Source organism: Rhinolophus sinicus, linkage group LG11 (genome assembly GCF_036562045.2).
Source record: "Rhinolophus sinicus isolate RSC01 linkage group LG11, ASM3656204v1, whole genome shotgun sequence".
Lineage (NCBI taxonomy): Eukaryota > Metazoa > Chordata > Mammalia > Chiroptera > Rhinolophidae > Rhinolophus > Rhinolophus sinicus.
Window position 1 is genome coordinate 73,016,572 of NC_133760.1, and position 23,242 is coordinate 73,039,813.

General features: G+C 38.4%; 1 protein-coding gene across 8 annotated transcripts in view; it reads left to right on the forward strand.

Moving 5' to 3' along the window:
- The window catches only part of TSPAN12 (tetraspanin 12), a 93,343-nt gene extending 70,581 nt beyond the window's left edge, over nt 1–22,762 (forward strand). For 7 of the 8 annotated variants that reach the window (XM_074315668.1, XM_074315667.1, XM_019750029.2 and 4 more), the window contains 2 exons: nt 1,551–1,694; nt 21,156–22,762. In XM_074315668.1, coding sequence (XP_074171769.1) covers nt 1,551–1,694; nt 21,156–21,461 — 450 coding nt within the window. In that variant the 3' untranslated portion in view covers nt 21,462–22,762. Of the gene's footprint in view, nt 1–1,550; nt 1,695–15,901; nt 16,309–21,155 lie in introns of those variants that run through there. The other variant, XM_074315674.1, reaches the window with a different exon arrangement.
- The last annotated feature ends 480 nt before the right edge of the window (nt 22,763–23,242 follow it).

Genomic DNA, 23,242 nt, shown 5'->3' on the forward strand with positions numbered 1-23,242 from the left:
AACGTGATATGCTTAAGTTATTTGGAAAAGTCATTTCTGTGGAGCACCTCATTTCCTGACAAGGCCAGATAAATGGGCTGTTCTATTGTGGATGGGGTTAGAGTGTTCCAAGAACTGTTCTGTCATCAGCATAGAAAAACACATCTCCTTAGGAAATGAGAAAAGTAGGTTTTCTCTGGGTACAAGAATTTTAAAAGACTGACTTGGAGAGGTAACAGTTTATGGTTTTTAGAAAGTACAATCTTTTACTATGTATGTTTTTTTATGGATACCGAATGACATATAAAATATGTGATGTCAAGTTATGTTTGACTTAATTTGTGATGTTTATAGTATATTCATGGCTTTTAGAACAAGTTTATAAGAGGAAAATACTGAAAATATTTTTAAAGTTTCTTGGAAATTTTTAGTATTACTCATAGTGTTCAGTAATTCATTTAGAATAGTCTTAAGGTGATTTTTTTTTCTTTTTTAAAATCAGATATTTAGGCACATGAAAAAAATGTAAAATCATTTTTTAGTATTTTTCTTGTTTAATTTTACATGAGAAGTTCAGAATTCTTTAAAGTGGATTTTTGCTGGATTTTAAAAGGGTAGATTGTGATGTTTTATGACTCAGTGTTAGTCCTGGGCACAGACAGACCTGCTGGGCAGCGTAATTTGCACAGCCAGTCACTCTGGACAGAGTTCTTCTCAGTGACTTCACATAGTCCTTATTTTTCACTATATGGAAGAATAACACCTCATCTACCCAAGGACAGGAAATTCTCATAGTTAATTATTCTGAACCTAATTTACAAGGTTTAGTGAATCGAAACTTTGACCAGAGAAAATTTTTGCTAATTGTTGGTGACGTGAGACAAAAAGGAAAAAGACGTCATTGGTTTTCTTAAAATCTAACTTTATGAAAGCTGAAGGAACTTCATTTCTTCTGAGATTAAGGTGATAGAGTTGTGACAGTTTATTTCAAGAATCTCATTTGGTTGAATTACATTTTGTTGGCCTAATATATGTTTTTACACCTCAAAAGTTTTGCAAATTTTACTGGTTGATGAATCTGAATCTGGTAATCTTTGTGGTGGGGGCTTTCGTCAGCAAGTCTTTCTACGGAGATTACATAAACTTCTAATCTAATATTTGAATTTGTTAAGCGATTAAACTGGCAACTAGGCAGATACATGTACATTAACTACTCTTTAATGCCTGGGGGCTTACTGATAAATACAAGCTTTCAGTGATTTGTCTTGTTAGTTGTGAATATTAACGCTGTTGCTATATGATCACTCAGAGAGGACCTGACAGTTGGGGAAGGAGACTCAGTCATGCCTGATCTGTTTTCATCTGTTACGGGCATTCTTGTTCAGAATTGTTCCATTATGGAGGCCTTTAACTATACTTCGGTCATCAGTATAGAATGTACACATATCTTTAGGTGATAACAGAAGTGAATTTACTCCTGGGTTGAAAAAAAATTAAGAAATCTAATGTTGAATCTCCTATAAATTAAGAAAATATTTTTGTAGTTTCTGAGCCTGACCATTCTTTTGCAGTTCAAGTGCTGTGGAGTGGTGTATTTCACTGACTGGTTGGAAATGACAGAAATGGACTGGCCCCCAGATTCCTGTTGTGTAACAGAATTCCCAGGATGTTCTAAACAGGCCCACCAGGAGGACCTCAGTGACCTTTATCAGGAGGTAAGGACACATAGTTAGTTTACAGATACAAGTTTTCTTACAGCGACTGAACTAAAGAATCAATAAGTTCCCAATGGAATTTTCCTCTTTTGTCTAAATACAAAGGGCCTTAAATTTTTTCTTTGCTATGTGGAGAGATAGAATAAAGCTAAAAATCAATATAAAAAGCTGAACACTAATCACATTTTAACAAAGAAAATTGGGAAAGACTAGATTTTAGAATTAATTGGAATTTAAACTGTGTTGTCTAGAATCAAGTTCTATTGCCCCGTCCTAGGGGTCCTTTGAAAACAGACACAGGCAGAGTGTGTAGCTAACTCTGGATATTAGGGAAGATGTAGTTTGGAGTTCCTGAATATCTATTTTAGGGCCTCCACATAGATTAAAACAATGTAGGGGGGGGAAATCGCACTCTCCAGAGAAAATACTGGCCTCTACTCTTCAGTTCCCCCTGCTGGCTAATGATCAGTGATGTTAGTTTTAGTTAGCTGATGTAATGAAATCAGATGCTCACTAGAATTAAAATCAAGTGTCACATGCCCAAGAACCTTGCATATTTGTGTTTTCTGGGAGAGTTTATTAGACTATCAGTTATTGCTTTGTTACCAGTTTTCCTAGTTCTTCATTTTTAGTGGTGTTTTTCAAATTTTGTTAGTAGTGGAATCCTATTTTCAAATTAAAATCAGAACTACTAAACCATCAAACCTAGTAGCCAATGGCTACAAGTGGCTATTTAAATTAAAATGAAATAAAATAAAAATTTTATTTCCTCAATTGCACAAACCACATAATAAGTGTCCAACAGCCTGTCAGGATTAGCTGCTTCTGTACCGGACGGTGCAGATATAAGACATTTCTATCATTACAGAAATTTTTATTGCAGTCTTGAATAGAATAGAATAGAAGCTCAAAATGTAAGTCAGATGGTAAGGGAGCTGCTCAGACTGAGGGGCTGGAATCATTTCCAAGATATATCTCTAGTCAAGTACCTGGGTACCACAAAGCACTGCTGAAAACCTCCGCATGTAACATGACACACACACATAGACACACACACACACACATACAAACACAGTAGAGCTATAAGTAATGAAACTTTAAAACAAAACACATCAGGATTTGGAGTTCTGGTCCAAACAGTGGAGCAGGTAAACACTGTACTTCCTCTTCTCACGACCACATCAAAGTTACAACTAAACTACAGAACAGCCATCATTGAGAATCGCCTGACGTTTAACTGAATCAAAGTCCTACAACTAAGGACACACAGAAGAAGCCACCTTGAGGCTGGAAGGAGGGGCAGAGACATGGAACAGACTGGTCCCACACCCGTGTGTGGTGATTAAAAATTGGGAGGCATATCAGGGCTGTGGAGGTGCCCCCTAGGAGGAGCAAGGGGTTCCAGCCCCACACCAGGCTCCACAACCCAGGGTTCCAGTGCCAGGAAGACAAGTCTCCATAACTTCTGGCTGTGAAAATGAGCAGAGATTGTGGCTGAGTAAGACCGAGGGCGGATGGAGTCCCAGGCATTCCTCTTAAAGGGCCCACATATGGACTTACTAGCTGACAGACTCACTCACTCTCAGCTCCAGCACTGGGGCAACAGCTCGAAAGGTGCCAGGGAGATACAGGGAGGAACTGTACTGTCTGCCTTCAAGGGCAGCTTTCTCTGAGACAGAAGTGCTGGCAGAAGCCATTGTTCTTTTGTTGAACCCGCCCCCTTCCAGTGTGCAAAGGCGGCCACTGTATCTGAGTCTTCATTAACGCAGCTAATGCCTTTCACCCCTCCCTGGTGATTCCCTGAGACGCCCCCTCCACCCAACTTACAGACACACTCATGCCACTTCCAGTGGCTTTCCCATAAAAATTGCTTGTCTTGGCTCATGCTGCAGACTTTCCTAAAATCTCTCAAAGGTTCATAAAGTCAAACAAGCAGCATCTGGCTTCAACGCGTCCCGTAACTCTTGCTGAGCAGCCTCAAGCCCAGCATTAGTGGCAGGTGGCCTCAGTTCACAGCTTGGCCTCTCCCAGGCATCTCTAAACCCAGCACGGTTGGCTGCCATCAGCAGATTGCTTTTGGCTCATACCACGTGGCCCTGGGCAGGGCACAGGCTGCAGCAGAACTTGGCCTTTGGCGGGGCCAGAACACCTGGTGGCCAGCTTCAGACCAAACTGGAGCATCACCCAGCGTGCCTCTGCAGATGACACACCCAAAGGACAGACTGCGTAGGCACCAGAGCCCTGCTAAAGCAAATCCTGCACCACAGGTTCAGCCCCGTCACCACAGCAGGTCCTCCAATGTAGCCACAGCCAGTCCTCACAGCCAAACAGCCTGAGGGTCAATCCCTGCCACTGATGTGCCAACAGCAACCAAGGCTCAACTACAGCAGGAGGGCATACACAACCCCCACAAGGGACACACCTGGAGCACCCAGCTCAGGTGATCAGGGAGACTGCACCACTGGGCCCCACTGCACACCTACCACATAAGGCCGCCCTACTAAGATTGGGAGACAGCAGCCCTGCTTAATACATAGAAACAAGCACAGGGAGGCAGCCAAAATGGGGAGACAATGAAACTTGTCCCAAATGAAAGAAAAGAACAAAGCCCCAGGAAAAGAACTAAACAAAATGGAGACACGCAATCTACCAGATGCAGAGTTCCAAACACTGGTTATAAGAATGCTGAATAATCTCAGGGAGAATTTCACCAGAGATAGGAAACATAAAATTGGAGATAGAAAACATAAAAGAAGAACCAGTTAGAAATGAAGAGTATAATAACTGAAATGAAGAATACCTTAGAGGGAATCAATAGTAGATTAAATGAAGCAGAGGATTGAGTCAGTGATTTAGAAGATAAGGTAGCAGAAAACATCCAATCAGAAGAGCAAAAATAAAAAAATCCCCAAAATGAAGATGGTAACAAAGTACCATGAAGTGAGTGGCTCAAACAACAGAAATGCATTGTCTCCCAGTTCTGGAGGCCAGAAGTCTGAGATCAAGGTGTCAGCAGGGTTGGTTCCCTCTGGGGGCCGTGAGAAAGAACCCGTTCTCTGCCTCTCCCCCAGCTTCTGGTGCTTTGCTGGCCGTCATTGGTGTTCCTTGGCTTGTAGAAGCATCACCCCAATCTCTGCTTTATCTTCCCATGGCATGGTCCTTGTTTGCATCTGTCTGCAAATTGCCCGTTTTTATAAGGACACTAGTCATATTAGAACAGAGGCCCACTCTTCTCCAGTAGGACTTCATTTTAACTAATTTTATCCATAACAACTATATTTCTAAATGAGATCAGATGCTGAGGTGCTGGGCATTAGGACCTCAACATATGCATTTGGCAGGGACACAATTCAGCACATGTAACAAGAATTGTTGAAACAACTGAATAACTCAGGTTGTTTATTTTGAAAGATAATCAAAATAATTTTAGTCGTGCTTCACACTATTGGGAAGCATTGTGTTTGGATATTATTATTTTAAATCTATTATATTTAATAACATTTTGGCTTTGAATAAAAAGGAATATACAAGGTGTTGTCTACTGAACATTGTTGGGTCAGTGTCTCTGAGTTCCTCGGTGATTATGTTATATCTTGTTTCCTGGGTGAAAGCTGACTATTGGCTGGTGTCTGCAGTAGGGATGGCCAGCTGACAAGTGCAACAGTTAAAATCCTGTCCATTGCATAATATTCAATGCAGACATAAATGTGTGTATTCAAATACATTATAACTCACTAGGTTTAAAAAAATACAGATGATTATAGTATAGATAAAAGTGTAAACATGTAAATTGAAAGCTATCAACTTTCCTAGTGTGCAGTTAATCCATTTGTTAGTTTTTAGGAGTGGCAAGTCAATAGGGAAAGTTATTGGGCTACAACAAAATATATAATAATGTCTACCTTCTTTAGTGATTAATACTGATAATACGATTGTAACCAATATTGATCATGAGAATGGTAAAACATGAGTTTACCAGATCTTCTCACAAAGTCTTCACCTCATATAAAGTTCACTTCAATATAGTTTTACTTTATTATGTTGAACAGCATTCAGTTAAACATTTAATAAAATTTTCTTGTTGTAGAACGCAATTCATTTTTACTTGTTTGTCTTAGATTATTTCTACTACTAATATTTATAATGGGATGCTTTACTCTCAGGGTATCAATAATTGCTTGTTCCATGAATTCTAAGATTGGAATAAACCACACTGTTGTGCATGTGCAAATTGATGGCCCAGATTATTTTAAAAGTTTTTACTCATATTTTCATCAAACAACTTTCAACAGCAAGCTGGCATTGTCAGTGATGAAATGTTTCTGTAGACAGAATTCCAGCAGAGATGGAGGTTCATTATATCAGAGTAATCTGCTTTTGCATTTGTAATTCATAACGGATGCTGATATTGGTAATGTTACAGAGCATACTGATATGCATAGCTAACTTACAAAAGTGGATCACTTAGTAGTTTTATGGCAAAAGTACAATTAAGTCCATCATTGAAAATAAGACTTCATTCCACTTTGCACTGGAGAACGTGTTTCCTAATTGCAGTGTGCCCAGAGGCCACCCTTCTGGAAGATGAGGGCGCTAGAAGAAGGAACAGTGAGGGACAGCTGGAGGTGTCTGGGACGTTTACTCTGAAGTAGTGAGTCCTAATGGGAGATATTTCAGATGTCTTCAACTATTTCAAAGTTCATCCTTCAGAACAGGAACGAGGCTTACCCACTGTGGTTCCAAAGGCCAGAAGTCACAGGAAGGAAATTTTGAATCAACAGAAGGAAGACCTTGCTCATCAAAATCTGTCCAATTGTGATATGGGTTCTCTTGTGAAATACTGAGTGTCTCGCTTCTAAAAATATTGAAGTCAAGGTCAGATAACCATGTCATTGGTGGGTGGAATGGGTTTTTAAATTAAGAGTGAATCTGGACTAGATGAACTGTAAGGTCCCTTTTATCTTTCATATTCTGTAAGCTCAGAGATAAGAACTGGCTTTCTTCCTGCAATCTTTCTTCAGTAATCTGAAATCAAGGAAATAAATCATTCTCAACCATCCGGTGGCCTGCTTGGTCCCTGACCCAGTAATATTTCATGACACATTTGAAACCAGTGAAAAATGACAGAACAGAAATATAGCAACAATTGCACATTTTTTAAACGTTCCCGTTAGAAATATTGGTGGGTCTGGCATACAATTCTTCCAATATCCGTAATGAGCTACATACTTGTATGAAAGTATACATTTAAAAATCACAGATGAAAATATCTCTGACCATCAATTCGGTTCCATTGCATTTTTTCATTCAAAATGTTTTATGAGTAACTACTGGGTTTCAGGTGCTGTCGTAAATGCTGCAGACAAAAATCTCCCTTCTTGTGTAACTTACATTCTTGTTAGGGACAGAGACATTTAACAAGAGAAAAACAGCACTAAAAATAATTTCAGGGTCATGTACACTTTGAAGACTGAGCAGGGCCATGTGCGGGAGAATGGCTTTATTGGTTTGGGAGCTATTTAGGATAGGATGGGTAATAATGAGCTCTCTTAGGAGGTGACCTTTGAACTGAGAACAATTAATGAGAAGGACTGAGCCATGTGAGGATCTGTTGAAGAGTATTTTTTTAGCCTCGGGATACTGTGAGCCTAAGCTCACCCAGCGGTGGCCTGGGCCAGTGGTACCTGACTGCTCACTACCCTGTTCTTTGGGGTTGTTTGTGCAGCCACATTGTCCCAGTACTTTGCTGAGACTTGGCCTCAGCAAAGCATCACACTCAGGGTTTTGGTTGGTAACACGCAGGCCTCACATGCATCTCTTCCTTGTCTCATCTGCTGAGTTTTCCACCATATCAGTTAATGGAGTTCTACGTCCAGACTTGAGGTGGAGAAGAAACACAGAAAGAAAGAAGAATCACAAAGGCTGGTAGACAAAAAGTCTTTGTAGAGCAGGCCCTCCCAGCCTCCTGCCCAGGACCTGTGCACTGCTTGGTTGTGTTACTGATCCAAAGTCTGTGTGTCTGATGCTTCAAAAGGCCAAAACTCAAAACGTCAGGGTTTGGAGTCAGGAAAGGTTTGTTTATCAAGAAAGTGCCACTGAGAAGGTGGGAGGCCTGGTGGTGCCTCAGATCCTTCGTGCTTGCTGGGCAAGATTAAGGGTTTTTAAGGGTATAGGGGGAAAAGGTATGTGGAATGCTGGTGGGGCAAGTTTTAATTGGAGGACCTTGGAACTTGGCCATTTATGGTCAAGGGAAGTTGACACCGGATCTTCCTGGACAATGGACCCTCAGAGTCTGAAAGAGTGTCGGTTAAGTGCCAGTTATGTTCCAGTCCTTTGGTTCCGTGTGTGTGTGTGTGTGTGTGTGTGTGTGTGAGAGAGAGAGAGAGAGAGAGAGAGAGAGAGAGAGAGAGAGAGAGAGACTTTGGTTCTGGGTGCAGCTGGAGGTTAAATATCTCTCCTCTGCTCACGCTCCAGGTACATGACGTAAGGTCTTGGGCTGCTGTCCCTGAAAAGCAACTCAGTACCTCCTTAAACAGGATAGGATCATTGTGAGCCGGTTCTGCGGTTCCAGACGGGCTTCACGCTTGGGGACGTGACATTGCTGACATTGTTTTTGATGTTGCCTGTGCATGTGTTCAGTAATGAGGATCCATAGCTTTCGTTAGCTTGCCTTAGTGGCTCACATCTAGAAATGTGAAGAACCACACTTGTGGAGAATAGTGGCAGTGTCTGCCAGATCAGATAGTAAACAAAGCATACACTTCTTCCAAGGGACTAAAAATGGCATTCCTGTCCTCCGTATGCCACCTCAAGAAAAACGAGTGAAAGTCAACAGGCTCACAACAGGCCCCACTTCAATCGGACCAACTCAAAATGTAAAATAAATAGGGACAAAGAGGCAAGTAAGTGTAGCCCCAAAGACAAATTTATTGGTTTTGTAGTAAGGAGAAAGACCACTGTTAGAAGATATTGACTGCGTCTTCAGAAAAATAGTATTTACAGAAGTTTATATAAGGACTAGAAAGAGAGGTTTCCACACAGCTCTGCCTTTGGGACATGTTTCCTTTCGACCCGTAGTCTTTCTATGTTCCATGAGGTCTTGGGTTTGAATCTCAAATACTCTTAATAATTTTTTTATTACAAATAATTTTGTCCCAAACAATTTCTTCCTCTTTAGAAGGCTGTTTATTTCTTCTCTGAGTAACAGGAAACATCTACTAGTAGAGAGATAGAGAAAGACAGGGAGTGTGGATGTGAAGGGATGTGATCTTTCTCTCTGGCTTACAGGACAAAGAACCCAGACGATGACGAACAGGTATAGGTCTCCAGTGCTCACAGGCGGTAAATGGGCATGTAGGGGTGCTCCTTCAGGTTAAAAGTGGGGTCAGCTCATGGTGAATCATGTAGGATGGGTGGTTGGAGGGTTTTAGTCTCTCAGTTACATGTTATATGTTCTGTGAGCTGAGAGTCAGGAATTTACACTCAGTCCACACCCAGATTGGAGGTCCTGTCCCAACCCATCCCCTTTGTGTACCCTCCTGTCCTTGGCAAATGGTTTTTGTTTTATTGTCCACGTACATTTTTTTTTCTGAGCAGTCTCTTAGCCCTCAATACTTTTTGTTAACACTCTTCTCCTGCTAACTTTTCTGACCAGTTGGAAAGGTGAGTCAAAACTGTATGTCTGTTTTGACTAATAGAAATAACTTTTATTTTATAATTTTCACACACAACAACCTAAATGCATAAATATTTCCTCAGCATTTCTGAGCCAGAGCTAGAGATTTGATAGTGTTGTGGATGCAAAAGTACATGGTGGAGAACAAGGTTGCGACCTTCTGGCAAGCTCTATATAGTTATGAGATGATTATGTTTCTAACCCTGCTCTCATGTGACTGGTGGGATTCTTCTTAGAACCAAGTGAATTGCCACACTGGAAACAAACAAAATTAGGGACAAATGTTAGAAGTCCAAATCAGGAAGTGAGAGGTACCCACTTAGGCCCCTGGCCAGGCACTGGCTAATTGCATTAAGCTAAAGGTAGTCATATCTGCGAAGAAATGATCCTCATATCTGTGGCTAGAATAAGAGATAGGAATTTGATGATCTTAAATTGGGGCAGGAGGAGGAACCTGACATAGGGGAGGCAGTCCTTACTGGCCATTGAGTTTATGTTTGAGATAGGCAAAGGGATCCCAGAAAGGGTGTAGGGATTCACTGGCTTCCAGTCTTGAAAGAGAAGCAGGTGTTAGCCAGGTGCTGAAAAAGGGCATTCCAAGCAAAGAGTCCTGGTGCAAAGGTAGAGCTGAAAGCAAGATAGCACAGCGGGAGAGCCAGGTGGCACCAGCAGGTGCTGGGTTATGAAGAGCCCCGTAGGACCTGGTAATGCGTGCGTTTTGTACAGAAGTCTGTGAGTAGTTGCCAAATAAAAAAGGCAAAGGTGTTTACAAAAATTGAGGCATTATTATGGAAGGAAGGCTTAGGGCAGAGTAGCCGTGGGATTCTGATTTAGTAATAATGAAGCTCCATTCTCAGCGAAAAGCACAGAGCCTCCTGCCCAGAGAGTAAACAGTAGGCAGCTTTCAGGCTCAGTGTCTTTTTAGATGGAATCTCCCCAAGAAGTTCCATTCTCAGGGTTCTTTTATATACAGTCAAAGACACTCCATTCCACCTCTCTGCTGACTTCATTATCTCCCCAGCAATTGCTGGCTGGGCTCAGGTGGACTCTGGCTTGGGGTGATATCTGTTTTATCATTCAAAGCCCCAAGGGGCAGTCTGGGCTTGGTGGGGGGTGAGGGGAATCCTTTTATCCTCAGGCTTCACTTGATCTAATCAGGCCTTGATGTCTCCTGCCAGTTTTGCTGCAGGTATACAAATGCATTCTTTTCTTTCACTCCTGTTCTCCACATGGTTCAATTGTGAGTTTCCTGTTACCTATTCACTATTCGAACAACTTTCCGTTGTGCTTTATTAATAGAGACTTGCAAATTTTGCCTTTAGAATTTACTGATATGAAAGCTATTATAATATTTTGACCTGAAAAAAAGTACCTCCCACAGTAACAATTTTAGAGATATGCTCAACAATCGTTATATCAGCATGTAGAAAATGAGTTGGAAAAATGGATCTTGAGCCAGGGAAATCTGTAGGAGACGGTTGTAGGTAATTCATGTGAGTGATTGTGAGGGTTGGAGTTCAGGTTGTGCCATTCAGGATGGAGAGGAGGGGATGAGAATGAGTGATATTAGAGAGGGAGAATGGACAGGATTAGGTGATGAATTGACTGTGAGGAAGTGAGTGACTGGGCAGCTGCCAGGACACTTGACTTGGACCCTGGATAGATGAAGAAGGCATTTATTGCGGGTGAGATTGGCTTTGATTGTTCCACTTTGAAAATGGTGAGTTTAAGGGTCCTGTCAGGTAGTCCATGTGCAGAAACCCAGTAGGAAATATGCAGCTCAGGAGACAGAACTCAGCCAGAGACATGGATCTTGTGTGTATTAATTAAGGAAAGAGCCACCTCAAAATGCAAAGCTTCAATAAGGAAAGTGTGTTTCTCTCTCATAAACCAGTCAGCTGGTCCAGATTGCCAGGCTGCCCGGCTGCTCAAGTTCATCTAGGGCCCAGGATGATGAAACAGCTTCACGTTTTAAATACTTGTCTTCCAAAGTTGCTCCTGTTTTTCTCCAGTTCCAGTCAGTGGAGAGAAGGAGGAAGTGGGAAGGGGCACATCCAATTCATTAAGCTCTACACTCATCCCCTTTGTCACATTCCTTTGGAGAGGGCTCATGTGGCATGCTTAGCTGCACGAGAGGCTCGGAAATGTAGTCTCTGGCTAGAACACTGAACACTACATGAATTAATATAAAGAAATGGAGCACAGACTGGGGTGAGTTGGGGGACTAACAGTTTACAGAGGTTATCAGTGTATATGAGGCAATGAATACATGGGAGGAAAGAAGGCCACACAGAGAGATGAAGTGATGTAAGCAGCCAAGGACAGAAGTTGGGGAAAGGCAACCCTTAAGGGCAGAGGAGTCACCAACTGTAGGCAGAGAAGAAATGGAAAGCAATGTCCTAGAAGTCAAAGAAGCAGGGGGGTTTAGCAATGAGTTCTCCTAAGTGAGAAAGCAGTGTTCAGTGGTTAAGAATGGGCCAGACTCTTTGGGTTCAAACTTTGATCTGCTCCTTACTAGCTGTGTGACCTTGGGCATATTTGCAACCTCTCTGTGCTTCGTTTTACTCACCTTTTTTGGTGAGGTCGAACCTGTAAAATGAGGATTACTACAGTACCCATTTTATAGGTTGTTCAGAGAGTTAAGTGAATTAACATGTTTAAAATCCTTAGGGTAAAGGGGGTCAAATATATGGTGATGGAAGGAGATCTGACTCTGGGTGGTGAACACACATGTGATATATATATGATGTATACAGAAGTGTACACCTGAAACCTGTGTGATTTTACTAACCATTGTCACTCCAAAAAATTTAATTAAAAATTTTAAAAAAGCTAAAAAAATAAAAAATAAAAACAAAATCCTTAGAACAGTCCCTGTTTACAGTATATATTACTAGAAATAGCTGAGAGTTAAAGTAAATCAGAGATTGAAAAGTACACATTGAATTTTTAAAGTGGGATACATATTTATATAGATCTGTGAGCAAATATTTCACATGCATTACCTCATTTAAGCCCTAAAACAATTCTCTGAAGGTACAGTATTATTATTTCCATTTTACAGATGAGAAAAGCGAGGCCCCGAGAGGCTAGTGAACTAACCCAGTATCATAGAGCCATTCAGTGACTGAGCTCAGATCTGTTTGATTCCAAAGTCCATGCTTTCGAACACTAACATTTTGAGATGTGGAATACATGATGAGGGGCAAGCTGAGCGTTTGTAGACTTTTTTCACTTCTAAACCCCAATTTCCTTATCTATGAAGTGAGATAATAATGGTCCCTACCTCATGATAGTCTTCCAAAGATAAATAGAGCTACTTAATGAGAAACCCTTAGCAAACCACTTGCATATAATGAACACCGGTCTTCAATGTATGATGGTGGCTAACAACAATAACAGTAATTTATTAATATATTTATTAAAGTAAATAAAAAATTAGTGATCTATGATTAGTTTTCGCTGGCCAAATCGCCTCTAGTTTTGCTTGTAATGATGAGAAAGGATGCGTTTTCTGATTACATATGTTTGTGCTCTCTGAAGGTAGATTTGCAGGTCAAGGTTTTGGGGACTTCATATGGTTTCCCACTTGGCTGGTTTTCACACCTTCCCGCTTCTTATAGACATACATTTAGGCGGACAAAAAGGCCCAATGAGAGACATTATCTGAATGAGTAGTTTGTAAAAGTTCTGCTCAGTCAAGCAAGGAATGCCTGCTGCTCGCTGGAACTGCCCTCGGGGACAAAAACACCTTCTGGGTTTCTGATTCTAGTCTCCTTATAAACGTTTTGTTTTGTTTTGTTTTGTTTTGTTTTGTTTTGTTTTGTTTTTGGTAGAACTGAAAAATGTTCAGTAAATGCGGGCTTTAAATTTCATGATTCTGCCTATCTAATGGGGGTAAATTGTGAGGATGAAGTAAGATATGAGGGCCTGTCATTATTAAGACATAGGAAGACTTTTTCTACCGGTTTTCCTGTGCACGGGTTTGGTTAACCTTACTCGTAAGAGAACATAATGTCCTGCAGTGAATTTTATTACTTGCTGTTTAATTTTTTTTTTTTTTAAGGAGGCATTTATTTCCCTGAAGAGCTTATGATTGTCAGTGGAGAATTTATGGTCTGATTTGTGTAAAGCTCATGAACTGCCAAGTCAATTGTTTTAATTTTAGAAGAAATAAGATGGAAGATTCTACATTTTACCTGATCATTAACATACGCACTTCCAACTTGACAGTCATGTTTATTGCCAAAAATCAATTATGAAAATATCATACTGGCATGTATGGCACCTAGATTTTATTTAGACTTTACTTCATAGCACATGAGGTCTGCCTAATTCTTTGATGTGGCCTGAGAATACTAAGGATCGAAACGTCATGGGTGCTCTTCCAATTTTAGACACTCATTTTGGAGATTGATCAGAGAGTAATGTCAAGTGTGTAATTTCCTCAAGTGAAATGAGGCATCTTGACATGCCTTCAGATAGATTCCAGGAATTGTACGGATTAGTAATTTTTCTCTAATGAAAAGGTAATGTTATTATTTACAGTGAATAATTGACCAGAATTTTAGTATTGCAGCAAGTAAAGTAGGTTAGCTGATATGTCTTACTCATAGCTTTGAATTACCTGAATTACTAAGGTAGAGCTCACATTGCTTTATTTAGGAAGAAAACATATTAAGGTAAATCAACTCAAAGTATTTTATTTTGAGAAAAGCAGTAAGTGCAATTCAGTTCTTTCCTATTCTGAATAAAACACCCTGTCTTAAATGGAATGCAGTTTTGAACTCTAACATTTCTATTTCCTCTTTTGACTCACTTAACAGAAATGTTTATTTATGCAACTAAATATCTATGAATAGTACAATAGATTATATACAGACACATTTATATATATATTTTTTCTAGACATAGTGTCTTGTTTTTAACAAAAGTATCCAAGTTTGCACTGAAAAGTGTAAACCTCATGCATGATCATTTGCTTGGCTTAAAATAAACTCACAACTTGTGTTCAGACTGAATTACTTCAATGAGCATGATACAGAGTGGACCATAAATCCTGTTTCTATGAAGAATTTGGAGAATGGCTGAGGAGGACAATTATTTTATACAATGAAATCTGGGAAAATACTGTCTATTCAAGACAAGGAATATTTTTTTGGAAAGTTAATCCTTAACATTAAGTAATTGTGTAAATGAATCACTAATTCTCAGCAATATGCTATAAGTTTCTACAGTGCCTTCTGAGTCTTCAAAGAAATATTAAATTGTGTGTAGTATAGAAAGATTTGCGCTTTTATTTATGTATTTCCACCCTCTATCTTTTTTTTAATTAAATAAGGGATTTAATGCAGTGCACAAGAAAAATACAATGAGTTAATAAAATATAAATGGCGTTGGAAAGTCATGGTTTAGAACAAAGTAATTAGACATGCTTAATATGAAGACAGATGGGATTCTGGAGTTTCATGTTTGACTCTGAGCTTTCTGAAAGCCCAGGTGAAAAAGAGATATAACCATTTGCATGATTTAATGTTAGAATCGAATATTCTACTTTTTCAAAGCCCGCAAAATTCTAAAGTATTTTTTTTCAAGTGGGATATTTTTATCTACTACTCTAAGTTACCTAAGAAAATATCTTCAATATTATTTTTCACAAATATTATTGAGCAATTTCTTGTGACATTCTTTAATACATGTCACTAAATTACACCTTAGTGGAAAATAATATGCAAAGGCATAGGCTAATATAATCCAATGTAGCACATTTTGGTGGACTGGTTTGATACTTGGACATAATTTGAAGTATCTAGAGATGTCAATTGATTTCATTTTTTAAAAATAATCTGTATATAATACCTTTTTCTGAGGGGTTCTTGATAGAGAAGCATAAATTATAATTTAGTGTATTCTGATGACAAAGTTAGGTACTAAAATTTGTCTTGTTTGAGGGATTATCTATGTGTTTTGTAAACTAAATGAGGAAGTGATAAGACTGGTGTATTGTTATAAAAATTGAGGAATCCAACTAGAACTTTTGCTTTGAATAAACAACACTTGCCCACCTGGACAGGGAGCTAATCTTCAAGGCCCAGTGAGCTGGAAGGAGGCCAGGTCCCAACTACGTGCCATATGTTACATTCCCAAGTCCACTCTTCTGAGGTACCTGAAAAGTTATTTTCATAGGATCCAAACCCATTCACTTAGTTGTCTTAATATTTTATTGCATTTTCTATTTTTTTAAGTTAAAAATTAGTATTATTTTCAAAGCAACATTGACAAAATCAGCACAACCCAAAAAGAGATCATCAGGATGACAAAGTGTGTATATTTGGAAAACTTGGAGGAACTAAGAATATTTAGACTAGAGAACAATTAAAGGGAAAATGATGCTTCAGATATGGCCTTCTACCTTTTGGAAAAGGTGTCGTCTGAGAGCAGAACTAGAACCAGTGCATCTTATTAAGAAGACAGTTTCCGACAAGAAAATGTTTGTTAAGAACTCATGTTGTTCAAATGTTACCAATTTCAGGTTTGGCTGCTTGCTGCTCGTGAGTCAATGATGGAGAGACAAGGGTTGGTGGAAAGAAAAGTAGGTTTATTCAAAATGCTGGCATTCCAGGAAGATGGTGGACTGTCATCACAGAGGCCACCTTCCCCATTTCTAGACTGGTCAAGGGGTTTTATAGGTACACAAGGAACGGAACACAGGAAGGGGGTGTTAGTCCTGTGATTTCTTAATGCTGACGTCCAGGAGTACATCTCCTGAAGTCCAGTTTGGTCCAGGATGGTTATCTTCAACCCAGCCGTAGAGGTGATTTATAAGTCAACTGACAAAAAACGGCAGTCCAGAATTGCATCCTGGTTGCCAGCGTACAGATGTCAGAATCAGTATCTTTTAACTCAGCATTCTAACAATTAATCAGATTAGCGAGGTATGCATGCAAGAAAACAAAGTTAGGTAGGAGAGAGAGGAAAAAGAAAAGAAAAATAAACTAAATTGTTAACTCTTGAAAAGTACATTGTCACCATTGCACAGATATGGACAGGGCTTTCTAGTGAGGCAGAGCGTTCCTCTCATTAGAAGCATTTTCTTTGATGGCTCTTTTTGTGTGTATCTGAGCCATACTTTCTTTGCATGTCTTAATATTTTTGTTGTTATTGTTGTTGAAAACGACATTTAAAATAATATAATGTGGCAACTCTGAAAATCAGGTTCTCTCTCCTTCCCAAAGTTTGTTGTTTATTGTTATTGTTGTTTGTTTATTAATGACTTTCCTTAACTATTTCTGTAAAGTCTGTATTCTTTGTCCTGTGGGGCCCCTGAAGTCTGCTTGGTTAGCTTAGTGATCAGTTAATGAATGAACAGAGGTTTCCTTAGATGCTTGGAACCAGTAAGTCTCCCAGCCTTTGCCAAGTGTGCACAGAGCCTCAAGTTTAGCCAGAGGTGAGATCTTAGGGTCTTCCTAGGTCTTTCTTTAGTATGTGCATAGTCCTGAGCAAGAGCATAGCCCTACTCGTGTAATTTTCTAGATCCCCACAAATATGTCAGAGTTTTGTCAAGGCCCCTAGATGCTTCCCCAGCATTTTCTTTTCATTTTTTTGACTTGCCCATTGTGTGCAATTGCTATCCACTGCCTCAGGGAGCCTCAATGTTAGCAGTTACCTCTAATTGCTTTTGACAAACATCTCCAGGGGAAAAGTCTCTTCACCCAGGTTGAGCTGCAAATCAGCTTCAAATAAAGACAAGCTTGCAAGTGAGGTCTTCCAGGAAACCTCAGATAGGACAAATAAAGACAGTTCTCTGGGAATGGGGCTTTGAAGGAGCTCCACCCCTATTTTGTTGCCTGTGGTGACTTCTAGGCCACTGGTTTTCACCATAATTTTGGGCTGTTGATTTTCAAGGCTACAGAGCTGGGGAGGTGGGTTGTGGATAGGGCAAATTAAGATGCCACAAAGCTAGCTTTTTTACTGAAACTCAGTTCAGTTGCTTTTCTTAAATAAATGCTCCACAGATTGCTGGAAGACTTTGGTTAATTTCCAGAGTTCTAAAAGAGTTGATTCTGACAATTTTTGCTAGTGCTTTAATTGCTTATATGAAGGGGAGATATTCAGAGGTCCTTTCTCTGCAAGTTTTGCTGATGTCATTCTAGAAGCACTTTTTAGCCATATTTTTTAGTTAAAAATTTGAACTTATTGAACTAAAAGGTCCCCTCCCACTCTAGAACATTCAGTGTTAACTAATATATCACATTTTTGAACCATCCTAGATGATATAATTTACCTTCTTTTTATAAATGTGATTGTTTAACATAAAATTGAAACAGACTTTTCTTAATGCCAAACTTTGAAACACATAGACTATATTTTATTATCAATCTCTGCTTTATTTTATTGACAGGTTTAAAAAACGAAATATTATCTTTCCTATATAGTTTTTCACATTAGAATGAATTAGTCAAAAGCAGTGGGAGACCTTACGCAAATAGGAAGAACTACCTACGTAGATAAAATTTAAGTGCCAGAAACTATTGAAAAGGTAAAAATCAAATGACAATTGATTTATAGCATTTCAAGAATCATCAGCATATGTATTTCTTGAAATGATTTACCTTTAATTCTGAAATGTATTTTAATTACCAAAATATTCATATATCCATGCTAATTCTTTATTCATTAAAGATCCACCTTTATGTGAAGGGCTGAGAATATAAGTAAGGAATCAGCTAACCATAGTCCACAGCCATTTGATATCAATTTCTTTGAAGATAGATATGAAGATCTGGTGCTGTATAACTGGATAATAATGTTAAATGATGTGTCCATATAAATTAATTTTCCAGCAGTCTGAAGCTAAACCTTTTAAATTTAACAATTTTAATGTAACTCTTTCTAAACTATACTAAATACTTCTCTGCTTAATGAGAAGGCTAGTGATGTAATGTCTCAGTGGCAAATAATCATTTTGGATAATTACCTCACTGTCTTGAAAAACAGTGACAGCCAGCTCTTATGGGCAAGGGCTGTTGAATCAGTACTCAGTGGTGACATAATGCTCTGGATTTGGCATGTTCATACTTTTAAAGTGTTGTACCTCATACATATTCATTAATGCCTCCTTTTCATAGATTTTCATCTATTTTAATTTGAGCTTTCTAATCTGTGGGATGACACACCAGATAAGAGCTGACACCTACTGAACGCTTACCATGTACTAGCCCCCATTTTAGTGTTTCAATGTGCTTATTTATTTAAATCTCCCAACATCCCAAACAGGTAGTCACTGTTATTATGTATGTTTTCAGATGATAAGCCTGAAGCACAGGGAGATTAATTAATTAGCCCAAAGTCACAGAGCTTATAAGTCGCAGAGCAGGGATTTGAAATTCTGAATTCTGGCTCTGCAGTTCATGATCTTAACCACTATTCTATAATGTGTCACATAGGATGTTTGTTAGAATTACACAGAAACATAAGAGTGTATTTGAACTTTAGTGAATTGTCTTTGTGACATCTATTTTGGTTTCCCACAGAGTGTGGTATATGTGTGTGTGTGCATGTTATTTATGTGTATATTAAATAGGTAAGATGGCTAGAGAAATGATCTTCCTAAACCAATATTAAGTAGTATTAAATTATGAATATTTTAATTTCACTTTTGGTTAAATTGATGAAACGTTGATAATCTTTTGCTGTTAATTTGCATTACATGGTATACCATAAAAAGGTAGTTATTGAAATGTGTCTATGACTAGTTTTATTTTTTATTTCTTGAGCATAATGACGTATTGGGGTACAGTTACTGATCAATCTCTTTGGAAATCTAAGAATTATTAATTCCTCCTCTCCAATATAATGTACAATCTAACAACTAGTTCAATAGTCTTATTGTCCTTGATTTAGCTGAGTTCTTTGTAGAATATAGAGAAGAAAACAAGGGAAAGTTATTTAAATAATTGTCCTTTTTTTTTTTTTTTTAATTCAAACTGTGGCCTGAGTACGGTAAGCACTGAGTTACTTTTACCCCAAACTCAGAATAGAAGCTTTGAAGAATCAAGTTCTTGTTGCTGGGAGATAATTTCTATGGGTCTCTTGCATTTCTGCATGTCCTATGAACAGAAGCACTGGTTGGTTCTGGACTACCTTTTCAAGGCTGTTTGCATAGAGAACAACCTTGAAGACAGAGGTACTATCTCCCTCCAGAGAAAAGGAAAAATATATTTGCTCTGCAGTATAATAAAGATTATGTCTCTAATGCAAAGGACAGTATGCAGCCAAGGACAGAAGTTGGGGAAAGGCAACCCTTAAGGGCAGAGAAGGAGTCACCAACTGTAGGCAGAGAAGAAATGGAAAGAAAGAAATGGAAGAAAGGTTAGCGTTTCCTAAGCTTGGAGTGCCTCTCCCATAATGCAGTGCATTGTGTGCAGGCGTCATCTCACTTCCCTAAGGCTGCCATTGGGACTCAAAGAACTGGCACATAATCTGGCTAGTGCTATTACTATGAGTAATAAAGTTCTTTGCCTCTGTCTTCTGCCAGCTCCCATTAAACTGTGGCAGGCTAATTTGTTAGGTTCCAAGTAGAATGAAATCTCAGAATCTTCAAAGTTCTTGAAATTTGTTATTGTTGTAAAATTCTTTCCTTGATTTTCACCCTGATTTAGAATCAGCTTCCCTTTATAAGACTAAATTATCATTTCTTTGCTGTGTATTCAATAGAGACATGGAAAGTAGTCTATGCTTTGGTTACCTGAGAAGTGACTTATGACAATTATTAATCCAATTCTACCTCCTTTTGTTTGTCCACCTGCACCCCCTGCATTTTCCTTGGTCATGACTTTTCTTTCTCTTACTTTTTTTTTCTCCTCTTGTTTCAGAATTCTCTTTTATATCTTCTATGGACACTCCTTAGTCTTTTGTACTTAAAACTGAACACACGGAAAACAAAAATCTCACTAATCTTTTTAAATCAGATGTCTCTAGTCTTAGGGGGATCTAAGGATACCTTTCCAACTCTTACCTGGTAACCAGAACTAGAACTTGGTGTTGTCAGAAATTCCCCCAAGTGTATTTCTGCTACAGGCAGAGAACAGAGGTGTGTGTGCACGTGGAGCGTATGGTGTAAGGGAATAGATTGATTTCCACCCACCAGCATGTTTCAGCTGCAGACTGGGGAAACATTCCTGATCCTTGGGGGAAAGTCTCTGACCAAATGAGTTGTAACCTAACAGTGAATATGAATAATAATGATGAAACATTAATTTTGAAAATTTTGGATCAATCTACATCAGGAGTCATTACTCCATGGCATGTGCCCAAATCTGACCTACAGCCTTTTCTGTGCATGAAGTTTCATTGGAGACCAACCACATCCATTCATTTACATAATGTCTGTGGCTGCTTTCGTGTTAAAATGGCAGAGATGAGTAGTTCGAACAGAGACCAGATGGCCCACAAAGCCTAAAATATTTACTCTCTGTCCCTTTACCAAAACAGTTTCCCCACCTATGCTCTAGATGTTGTGTTTTATACCAGTGGTTCTCAATTTTGGGTTATGAGGAAGACAGAAAAGGAGTAAACTCCTCAGAAACACCTGGCAAGCTTTTAAAAAAGTGTGCTTCCCATCTCCCCTTCGGCTTCTCCTAGCTGTCCCTGGTGAGGGTCGCCGCCTTAAACTTTATTATTCAAGTGATTTGGTTGCATTGACTGATGCAAATTGTTTGTTTTCACCATTTTGAACTTCTGTAACACATCCAAAGGTAATATTGACCATGTCATTTCTTTTACAGGGCTGTGGGAAGAAAATGTATTCCTTTTTGAGAGGAACCAAACAACTGCAGGTGCTAAGGTTTCTGGGAATCTCCATTGGAGTGACACAAATCCTGGCCATGATTCTCACCATTACTCTGCTCTGGGCTCTCTATTATGATAGGAGGGAACCTGGGACAGAACAAATGATGTCCCTGAAAAATGACACAACTCAGCACCTGTCATGTCACTCAGTAGAACTGTTGAAACCAAGTCTTTCGAGGATCTTTGAACATACATCTATGGCAAACAGCTTTAACACACACTTTGAGATGGAGGAATTATAGAGAATGTCAAAGAAGGGCACTACAAATTTATTTTATTGGACTTGTGAATTTTTAGCACACACGTAACTGTATCAGAAATGTGTAGAAATAAAAATGTTGCCATAAAAGAATGCCTAAGCATATAATTTTCTACGCTTTAAAATGAAGAGGGGAAAGTTTTATATAAGTCACCACCTGGACAATAGTTGATGCCCTTTATAATGCTGACAACAGAATTAATACTCACTTTATAGACTGTGTTAAGATTTTTACTGAACACAGTTATTATTTTGAGGTTTATGCTTTGGTACAATTTGACCAAAGTTTCTGCATCCATGTAAACAAGCCACGCTATGGTGGGATTGGAGCTACAGTAAAGTTTGATTTACTTCCAAAAGCTTGCTAGTATATAAAGTACCAATTAACTGCTAACATAGGAAGTTAGACAGTACTAATGATTATTATTATTTGGTGATATATTCTTTTAAGGGTAAATAGATTTTACATAAGAAAACTCTGAAGATTGGTGACTACCTAAATGTGATTTTTGCTAGTTACTAAAACAGTCTTACTACTTACAGGAGAAAACTAACACATTGTCTTAAACTGATCAGGGATTTATGTGTATATAAGAGTCTGTGTTAAGTCTGTATAATTCAGTAGATTTCAGTTCTTATAATGTTAAGAATAACAGTTGTGAAAAGGATAAATTTGTCCTGTATAGCACCATTATTTTTAACCTTTCCTGTTAATAGAGTTTTAAAATTCTGTCCTGGGTTTATATTACCTACATAACTGTTAATTTAAATACTTAACCACTAATTTTGAAAAATTGCTGGTGTGATACAAAGGAGTCATTATAATTCAGAATATAGTCTGGTCTCTAGGAAGTATTAAGAAGAAAAGTTTACACATAGTTCACTCAGTGAAGACTTGGATGTTATCTTTTTGCCTAACACTCTGTTTGACACTAAACACTTTTTAAAGAAGCTTGTCTTTGTTTTTCCAAATAGAAGCGACAGTCTCCAAGTCTGAATATAATTTTACAGAGAATAGTGTTTCCTTTCTCCAGCAAAATGTTGTCATAAAAGTAAGTGACAAAGAATCATAAAAATAAGTGACAACTTAACTAGAGAATTTCTTTGCTTTATTTCACTGATTAAAATACTGTGGTGAACTACACAGATTATTAAATTCTTTACAAGAGTAAAATATATTTATTTGAAATGGGAAAAGTGCATTTTACTGTATTTTGTGTATTATGTTTGTTTCTCAGAAAATGGAAAGTTAAAACTTGTCAATAAATATTTTCTAGAGAGTAATAATTTGTGTGTCTAATTTTTGTACATTATAAGCACTTTTATCACTCAAGGAGATTAACAAAGGGAGAAAAATGTGAGAAGAAATGATTGAATAAAGTAATAATAATGATTTCCAAACTCTGGAACTAATCTATAAGAGTATGTACCTTCACTCAGAAAAAAACAAAAGATGCCCGTTTACGTCTCAATTTTGATTTTGAGCTAAATGATAATGCAGTTGTTTGATGTAATATAAAAATATACCCATGTATGTTAATTTATCTTCTCAATGTTTTCATATCCCAGGTTTTTAAAGTAATTTTTAAAATGAGTCTAAGGAATACAATATTTGAAATCAACCGCTAGATTTCATCTCTTCCAGAGATTTAAACAAAAATTGAGTAAATGACTTGTTCAATCATAATCAAAAGCATCCCTTTTTATAATTTCCTCAACACCCCAATTCCTCATAATTTCACATAAAATGCTGAAGTAATTGAG